The 10,198-nt window shown below is 41.4% G+C and overlaps 1 protein-coding gene and 1 non-coding gene across 2 annotated transcripts; both read left to right on the forward strand.

The window, feature by feature from the left end:
- The first annotated feature begins 238 nt into the window (after positions 1-238).
- On the forward strand, positions 239-2,951 carry LOC118783060 (mRNA decay activator protein ZFP36L1). The gene is made up of 2 exons (XM_036536733.1): positions 239-355; positions 865-2,951. The coding sequence occupies exons 1-2, from the start codon at positions 302-304 to the stop codon at positions 1,993-1,995; spliced, it is 1,185 nt and encodes a 394-aa protein (XP_036392626.1). The 5' UTR covers positions 239-301; the 3' UTR covers positions 1,996-2,951.
- A 2,469-nt stretch (positions 2,952-5,420) lies between these two features.
- On the forward strand, positions 5,421-5,514 carry trnai-uau. Its single transcript has 2 exons — positions 5,421-5,458; positions 5,479-5,514. It is a non-coding gene; the product is annotated as a tRNA-Ile (tRNA).
- The last annotated feature ends 4,684 nt before the right edge of the window (positions 5,515-10,198 follow it).

Genomic DNA, 10,198 nt, shown 5'->3' on the forward strand with positions numbered 1-10,198 from the left:
TCGGACGGCTGAAGGATGTCTCGTACTGGGATCCTGTTTTGAAGTGTCTACTGCATGCGGATGCGTGAACGACAGAACCCTAAATGAGAAGAACAGAGGTTGAGAAACTTTACAAACTGGAAAGGGCGTTAACTTTAAGGAGGACACGCCTTTGTCGCACTGGTGTGGGTGGAGTCCGTAGTGTTAAGTATTTATTGAGATTCCAGCAGCCGCAGAGGCAACTTTTAAAGCGCTGGGACGGAGCGGTCACACAATTCGTTTCTCATACAGACTTGGGATAAGTTCCCGAACTATCGCCAGAATGCCCTCCGACTTTTTAACACCTTTCCTGGAGCTCGACGATGAATTTTGCAAGGTGAGGGTTTTCAAGGATTTAAGTCTTCCATTTGTTTAAAAGATTCATTTGTAAAAAGTTACATCAGGAGTTTAAATATAATTACTCATCTGCAAAAAATCAGTTATACTACTACAACAGCCACTTAAACAATAACTAATAACAATAATAATTTTGGGGGACTATTTCTAGATCTGTACAGCTTTTAAGACTTTTTTAAGAAATTTATTTATTTATTTATTTTTACGTTGGAGAGGCTAAGTGCAACTTCTTCAACACCGCACGTGCATTCCTCAAAAAGTTTTCTTCTAAAAACACAGCATCGCAGGAAATGTAACTAAAGGCAATGTCATAGTGTTATGAAGTCACTGTCACTGTGAATTATAAAATTGGTGTACTAGTAATTGGTGCCTAGTAATTAGCACTCAGACATTTTCAGTTTTCTGGGAAGTGGGGCAGTTCTGGTTCTGCGTACAAGAAGTATTCGTGTCTTACGCTGGAATGTGTTTTACCCCTCTGTTATGTGACAGAATTTCCGGAGCCTGGACATGACAGATGGCGTAATGCTCGCCACGCAGAAACAGCGCGCCGTGGGATTTCAACGCAGGCACTCCATGTGCCCAGTCACTCTCCCCAACTCCAAGTTCAACAGCGGCAGTATCGATCCGGTCAACGAGCCTATCTGCTGGCCTCTGCAGCACGGAAACCAAAACTGGAACCGGGAGCAGCAGTTGTTGCCCAGGTCGTCCATCAACCAGATACCGTTTCGAGTGGACCGCTCGGTCAGCATGATTGAGAGCCACGTGAATAGCTTCGAAACCGGCGAGCAGGTCTCCGTCACGCTTCCAGTTCTGCCACCACCTGGTCTAAGTATCAGCACCAGTTCTCTGTCGTCTCCAAAGTCTCCTGCCTCCACTCCCCCCATCTCCACGCGTTACAAAACTGAGCTGTGCCGCACCTACGAGGAAAGTGGTACTTGCAAATACGGGGCAAAGTGTCAGTTTGCTCATGGCTTGGAGGAGCTCCGAGGTCTTAGCAGACACCCCAAGTACAAAACCGAGCCTTGCCGCACGTTCCACACAATCGGCTTCTGCCCCTATGGCGCGCGCTGTCACTTTATTCACAACGCAGACGAGCAGCATGCTCCGCCTGGCTGCGTGCCACAGCAGCGTCAACAGATGCGCGAACGCCCCCAGTTACTGCGTCAGAGCGTTAGCTTCGCAGGGTTCTCGTCTCAAGCACTCAACGGGTTCCACGCTGTCCCAGAGCACCTGACGTTTTCCAGGGCCTCCTCTGTGTCCCCTCCTCCCTCCACTGGCAGCCCAGATCTCCTCTCCCCCATATTTCCAGAGCCAGGTGCGCTGAAACACAGCTACCCGTTCTCCACCGACCTCGGTAACGATCAGCAAGGCAACCCTCGCTTTTTCGCTGTTACTGACTCCAAAGGTTTCACCGGCTGCGCGCAGCAGAAGTCCGCAACTCAGCACCGCAGCGCATTCACTCTCACCGGCTTACCAATGTTGCAGAGAAGCGCGTCGGCTGATTCCCTCTCTGACCAAGAGGGCTACACCAGCTCCAGCAGCCTGAGCGGCTGTGAATCTCCCAGCTTCGAGGGCAGACGCCTCCCAATTTTCAGCCGCCTGTCTGTCTCAGACGATTAAAGTAACTTTTACATTTGTGCATATTGCATTTTCCTCTAAGCAGTTTTGGCGATGCTTTGTTTAGTGAATATCTAGCTAAACTTTGAAATCTGACAATGTATACTGTTGTATACCCGTTTCAGCTATCATGGGTACTTGGCGTAGCTTTATACTATCTGGTATTGTTTTCCTGGAAAAAAAGGAGAATTCTGTTTAAGAATTTTCTGTACCCATTTTTTTTATCATTATTATTTTAAAGTATGTTGACAATAATATACGAGGGCGTGTATAAGGACTAACCATGAACATCCAGGTGTGATAAGGCCACTGACTGGCAACGGTATCAGTACTTGGAACACGTATGTCACTGCAGAAGAGAGAATTTAAATGGTTCTTTCCAAAGCATGTGCCCCCTTAGTTTTTTACCAAAGCTGAGAAAAAATAGTGTCTTAAGTCTTGTAGGCAGAGTTAATTTTAAATCTTATGTTTATTCCAAAATGTACTGTAAGTAAAGCGTAGCCTTTAGTAAAGGCATCTAATGGACAGTATTATCGATTAGTCTAACCATAGGCCTTGTGTGATTTATTTATTGCCATTTTTGTCCCACAATGACCAGATTTTTCAAGTGTGTGTTATGCCTCTAATATGCTGAAAATGCTTTACCCAGTTATTTTTATTTGCCTTGTGTGAGCTATTTTGTAGCTTTAAGAGGAAGAAAAAATAGACTTTCTTGAATGTAGGAAGCCATCTCAGGATTTTAATTAGCGTCATTTAAGCAAATGAGAGTAATGTTTGTGAGTCACCTTGTTTAATCAAACTACAAACCATTGCTCTAATTGTCCATTTAACAATCTAACATTGCCCACGATAGGATGTCACTTTCTAATAATGCTTTTAGTCATATTGCTAAGTTTCCACCAAAACAACCCGTCTAACAGTGTGTTGCATAATCTTTAAGTATGATAACTTTTTTTTAATATAGTCCATATCTAATGAACATGGGTCTTTATGATCTGTTCTTACTTGAGAAAGTGACAGTAACATCAATACATGTGTATCAGTGTTTGTGAGATTTTAACTTTTTTTTGTTATTGTCAGGCTTTTAAATTGTCATTGACATGTACATTTAGAGCATAACAATTTTTAATGGCCAGAGGAGAGATCTGGGGTGCTTGTTCATGGCAAGAACTGTTTTTTTAAGTTGCCAGAATGATTGTTTGAAATGTGACAGTTATGTAAGTGTCTGAACTGTTAAACTTTCAGAGTGTGTTTGGAAAATGTTGCAAAGATACTGGCAAAAATCATTGTTTTCCATGTACATACATTTATTTGAGTCTTGTTTTGACTAGTGAGCCTAGAGCTTATTCTGTAGTGCAACTGTGATCTTTTACTTTTGCCTTAACTTTGTGACTGAAAAGACAAGCTTTTGCATTTGTTAACTTAAAACTTATTTATTTTATGTTTTTGTTGTTAAAGCAAAACTATATTTTGTGTTGGTTTATATTTGTTTTTATATATAATTTAAGTGTATTGTTTACATTCCATGGGACAGAGGTCCCTGTTTTTATCTTAATATATTTTTTACATTTTTGTTTTGAAATAAACCTGTCACTCAAAACACAAGTGGCTTTCTTACTTTCATTTATACACAACTTTAATTCAAAAGGACAAAATGCTAATTCTGTCATTCACTGACAGTGAGAAGTTGATGTGTTAGGAAATGCGTCAGAAGTTACTGTGGTGAAAGGTTGTGGCTAGTTTAGATCCATTTCATACATAACTATAAAACTGAGTCTCACTGACTCACAACTTTAAATGAATATTACCTTGATCAATATTAAATATTCTCTTGAGTTAAATGATTGTTGGAATGAAAAATATGAGGGAGTTTGTGTTATATTTCTCCTGCAGAAAATAACCCTTTTCTATGTGCTAAATGAAATGTTTACTGAAAACTATCTGGCCAACTACAAACTTGAACCATTTCTTTGGACACAGGCAGAGGCAAAGAGGAGTTCAGAGGGGAACAGAAGTGTTTTTGTTTGGCTTTCGTCAAGGATTCTGTGGAGAACAGCCCGAGAGCTTATTGAAGAATCATCTATCAGACAAAGACAGTAGCCATTCTATTCAAAGAAAGGGACACGGTGGCAGACACAAAAGCAGGGGCGATCCTTGCAGCACGGCTTTTGTGGGGCTGCTCTCCCTTTCTTAGCAACATCTGTATGCTAATGAAGGCCATGTAAATGAAGGAGGGACCAGGAGGAGGGTAATTTGCAAGTCCATTCAGGGGCTAAAGGTCTTGAAAGCAGATTTATAGGAGAGCATGGGGAGAAAGTTTTTGCTTTCAATCGACTGTCCGACTCTTTGCGGGGGATGGGGGATGGGGTGGGGGGTAGGTTGTGGGTCTTTTCAAATGACATCTGACTGGGCATCTATCAGGTCATTGCTAATGCTTCGGAGGCCAAATATTCATAGCAAAATTCACTGGGGATTTTTGTAGGTTGTGCATAACCTGATGCATAGTATTCTACCGTGACTTATTTTTAGCCATCACAAATAAAAGAGGTAGAATTAAATCATGCGAAACAGAAGGGTTTTGTACATTCTTCCTTTGTCCTCTGCCAATTTTATTTTCTTTACATAATATTAAATTATCATGACGCGCTGTACTGTAAAGAAGTTAAAACTGGGAAATACAACTTCAAACTTTTCTTATCCTTTATACATTTCTGTGGAGCAATGGGTAAAGAAACAGACGATTTTTGGAGGGTCGATACGTAAAGTTCTGCCTTTCGCGACAAGCCAGTTCTCTTAGTGTTCAATAAACGAGCAAAGAGAGAGCTCTTGGGTACATTTTTAGGGTGTTGTGTCACTTCTTTTGGTTTCCAGTTTTCACAAGGCATTGCTGGAACGAAACATGCTCTGCTCTCTCTTTAGGACACAATGACATCTAGAGGCGAGAAATTTAAATGCATTCTATCCATAGCTCTTTTTTACAACTGACTTTGCAAAATTACTTTTGGAATGCGTGAAGGCGCACCACTTGTTTACCAACACGTACCCTGCAAGATGTAATACCAACTATCTCCCGGATAACATTACCAAGGGAATGTTGTCAAATGATTAAGCCAGCCGTTCATCCGACAAATTCAGCCACCTCGTTTTATAAACAACTGAAATTGTAAATGTAACACTGCCCTAAAAAATCAAATACGCGTTTTTTCGGACTCGTTAATGTTGACAACAATCAAACAGAACAATACAAATAATTAAAAGTGTTAATCAGAAATCGTGTGGCTGTGCCTGTTGGAATGCTTGTTCACCTCTTTAGCTTGTTTAGCGAAAGTATCCACGTTTACTTAGCTTACATTAATTCTATCAGATAATATATGAAGAGACGCTCAGATGCAGATCCAAGGAATTTTCCTCCGGTGGGCTAAAACAGGGCTCCAGTGGCGCAATCGGTTAGCGCGCGGTACTTATAAGACAGTACGTAGCAGGGCAATGCCGAGGTTGTGAGTTCGAGCCTCACCTGGAGCATGCGTTTTAGAAGTTGGTATGTCGTTGTAGAGGTTGGACGCAAACGCTCGGAGTACCAAACAGGGGAAAATGATGCCCCCACACAATACAGTTCAAAACGTAAAGATAAAATGATGTGTGGAGCAGATGGCAACAATAATTAATGTTTTTTTTTTCTTTTGCGTAATGTGGGAGACTGTTAAAACTCTGTAATTAGTATTTTGGCAATGCTCTTCTTGTACGAATTACACCAAGACACTGTCTGTAGCGTTTCATGATGCTGTCGCACTATGTCTTTAGTCAATACACAAGGTGAGGGCAATTAACTCATTTTAATTGCAGTTAGCATCTTGGCCTTAAAACTGAGCCAGTGACTACAGTCACTGTGAAAGGGATACACATATTGTGCCATCATTCACTAATGTCATTAAGAGTAATGGATCTAAAGTTACTCTGACTTCAACAATAACTATTGCTTGTGAGAGCTGGGTGGCCCTGCTGTGTACCACTCCAGCCATGACTGATTTATTAGCGTTTGTAACAATGGCTGAATAGTAACTAGCTGATGCTATTCAGGCAGGATTTGAAAGACATAAAATGACCCTTATTTTATTTAAAAGCTGCCTCACGAGCATTCAGAAAAATGCACTTAACTTGCTGAAAAAATAAGGTTTGATTTGACTCCATATCTGAGTTGTAATATAGGGAACAGCACTTATTCAGCAGTTATTCATGTTAATGCATCATAACCACATGATAATTTCCTTTAATATATACATATTTTGTGATAGATTTTATTTAACATTGTCATTAATATATTACTGTAATATATTAGTATCTATTTGGTTATATGACACATTCAGTTTGACACTGATATATACTGGTCTGGGAGTGTTGTTAGCCTGGTCTGACACTGTTGCTGACTTAACCCGAGTGTTCTTGAATGTTCAGTTATGTTCTATTGTGCTGGAAGTCACTCTGGATAAGAATGTCTGCTAAATGCAAGTAATGTCATATAATGTAATGTAATGTAATTTAGCAATGTAATACAGCAAATAAAGAAATAGCAATAATATGATATGCACACTACCACATCTGTGTTGCTGGGTACACACTATGGATGCTGTTTTGTTTTTTTTGTTTTTTTTACATTGCAGATATTCTATTTCAGATATAACTCTTCATATCTTTTTTTGCCTTTCATTAGGCACATTATGGTTTAGATTGTTTAGAGCATTTTTTTCAAGGACTTTGCCTTGTGTATGTCTATTTCTGGCTGCAACTACAAGTTGAATAAAGCAGATTGAGGGTGTGCAAACCTATAAATGCTTGGGCTCAATCCTTGACAAAAAACTGTCCTTTCAATCTTACATTGAAGATCTTACATTGAAGATCTCAAAATGCTGCAGGTAGAGTCAGGTTGTCATTTTTAAAATAAGGGCTGCCTCAAAACTAAAAATGCATTGGTCCCCGCAAAATTGCGCTCAGCACCAGACTATGGTCATAATTTGTACACGCATTGCCCTACCGCATTTTAACACAAACAGGGGTTGGTTATACATGGAATTCTTTCTTTTGTGATTTACTGAAGATAACAATCTACTGGTGTGTTCAAAGTAAGTAGGTCGCTAATATGTCTTGAAACTTGAGGTAAAAGCCGTCACCATTGTAGAGTTTTGTTTTTGAGAGTCTGATATGGTTTAATGTGTTGCAAATTGTACTTTGGAATGTTACATGTTTCCTGTTACCAATTGCCCACATTGTTCTAGGGAAAATGACAATAATTAAATATTAAATTAAATACATTCACTCAAATTGTGTTGTTACACAAACATATAAAACAAATCAAATTGAGTTATGGTACTCCACGCTACAATATTTTGTCACAATGCTGTATTCTGCTAATGCAACTTTCAATTCAAATCTTTATGTTTTTTTTTTTTTTTCCTGACGGAGTTAATGTCCAAATTAATGATTAATGAGGAAGTTTCAAACCTTCACAGGTTTCCAGTCCTGCTGTGGGTCAAATGTTCTTGGAGCAAACAATGTGCAGTATCTTTTTGCATGTCATCACGGGGTAAATACATTACCACACTGTTCCAAAACTTGTATGAATGATCCATGAACACATGGATCAACAGGCGCGTTAGGTGGAGACACTGGCTGGTTTTCATTCAAGTTGAGCTGCACCATGTATCAGAATCAGAATCAGAACCAGAATTTCTTTATTGTCATTGTAACATGTACAACGAAATCTGAGCGCAATCCTCAACAGTGCAAAGATCAATAAAAAACTAGTAAAATAATCTATAAAAATAATTTAAAAGTAGACTATAAAAAAGTAAAAAGGTAGAACACAAGTAAAAGCACCCAGAGATATCTACAATGAAAAATTGCACAGATCAGAAAGATTGCACAGATCCCTTGTTGCAGAGTGAAGAACCCTGAGCATTAATTGCACAGATCCCTTATTGCACAGTGAATGTGAACATTATTTTGTGGCATTTAAAGCTTGTACAGCTGTGGGATAAAAACTGTTTTTGAGTCGGTTTGTCCTCGTTCTAATGGCTCTATACCGTCTGCCTGACGGTGGCAGTTGTAACAGAGAGTGACCAGGGTGAGATGTGTCCTTTATGATGTTATGGGCTCTCTTGAGGCAGCGGGAACTGTGTAGGTCCTCCAGGGTGGGGAGAGGGCACCCAATGATTTCCTCAGCAGTCTTGACGACCCTGCGAAGCTCTTTTTTGTGTGCCACAGTGCAGCTGCAAAACCACACACAGAGGCAGTAAGTGAGAATGCTCTCTATGGTGGAGCGGTAGAAGGACACCAGCAGTCTCTGGGTGATGTTCTTCCTGAGGACCCTCAGAAAGTAGAGTCTCTGCTGTGCCTTCTTTACCAGTTCTGTGGTGTTCAAACCCCAGGTCAGGTCCTTCTCAATGCAGACTCCCAGAAAACGGAAGTCTGTGACCCTCTCCACACAGTCCCCGCCGATGATTATGGGTTGAATGTCCGTTTTTTCCTTCCTGAAATCGATGACTAACTCCTTTGTCTTTGACATGTTCAGGAGCAGGTTGTCGTCTCTGCACCACACTAACAGCCGCTCCACCTCGTCCCGGTAGGCGGACTCATCACCCCTTGAGATGAGCCCCACCACTGTGGTGTGGTCGGCAAATTTGACAAAGGTGTTGCTGGAGTGGACAGGGGTGCAGTCATGTGTATAGAGGGTATAGAGCAGGGGGCTCAGCACACAGCCCTGAAGGGAGCCGGTGCTGAGGCTGAGAGCTGTGGAGATGTGAGGGCCTACTGTAACCCTCTGTGTGCATCCTGTCAGGAAGTCTTTAATCCAAAGACATGTGGAGTAAGGCAGACCCAGGTCCAACAGTTTACACACCAGTCTGTGGGGGAGGATGGTGTTGAACGCCGAGCTGTAGTCCACAAAGAGGAGCCGAGCGTACCTCCCCTGCTGCTCCAGGTGGGTCAGCGCAGCGTGAAGGGCTGTGGCTACAGCGTCCTCCGTAGACCTATTAGCCCTGTATGCAAACTGATGTGGGTCGAAGGTGGGGGGTAGGAATGATATGATGTGACTCCGTACCAGTTTTTCGAAGCACTTCATCACTACAGGGGTGAGTGCTACTGGCCGGTAGTCGTTGAGGCTGGTGATGAAGGGTTTTTTGGGCAGAGGGACTATGGTGGAGGACTTCAGGCAGGATGGAAAGGCAGACTGGGATAGGGACCTGTTGAAGATCCTAGTAAAGATCCCAGCCAACTGGTCTGCATAATCCTTCAGCACACGTCCGGAGACGCCGTTTTCCTCGGGTTAATGGCCCTCAGCGTGCGCCTCACCTCACACTCCTCCACAGTGAGGGTGAAGTTGAAGTTGCTGGGGGCCGCTGGGTGCAGCATGTAAAGGGCAAGTTGGCAAGTTGGCAAGTTAGCGTTTGTTGCCTCAGGCGCAACCTTGATGGTTCTGTTATCTTTACGCTCTCAACTCAACCCTTTTTCCTCCCTCCATAATGACAATATCACTCCCTCATCATCTCTTATGACATTAATCAGCACAATGATATCCAAGTATACAATACAGGCTCTGACTCTCCAGCAGCACTGCTACACCATCAAAGAAGCCAAGGCATTGTGCATATATATATATATATATATATATATATATATATATATGCTCAAAATCTGTGAAACTCTTAATATCTGTACAGCATCTGAACAGAATGATGCCTTGAAAAACAACCTTTCTCTCCAATTCACAGACATATGCTTCACTTTTTGACTAAAGGGTTTAACTCCATCCATGAAAGATGGAAATATCAAACGTATATTTTCTAGCTCCCTTTTAAACTGCTAGCAGTCACAGAACTGAAAGTGGTCATTTAATTCAAAGGTAGTACTGGGAAGCTCATTTGACAGACACTTCTATCGAAAGCAATTTACAAGTGAGGCAGAGTACAACACAAGCAAAAAGCCATATAACGAGTCAACAATATTAGAAGCACTGCATGACCAAGTTTCAATAGTTAGCCAAACAAGGTAAAAGCTAGCTGGCAGAGATATAAGTACATGAAACCATACAATTATTTTTAAAATTAAAACATGAAAACAAGTTTAAGGCATAAGAAATTGCTTTAGATGGTAGTGTCTCAGGTGATCTAGGGAGCACAGAAGAGCTGTGGCTTCAGTTCGCAGGAAGCAATAA

This window comes from Megalops cyprinoides, chromosome 9 (assembly GCF_013368585.1).
Source record: "Megalops cyprinoides isolate fMegCyp1 chromosome 9, fMegCyp1.pri, whole genome shotgun sequence".
Taxonomy (NCBI): Eukaryota; Metazoa; Chordata; class Actinopteri; order Elopiformes; family Megalopidae; genus Megalops; species Megalops cyprinoides.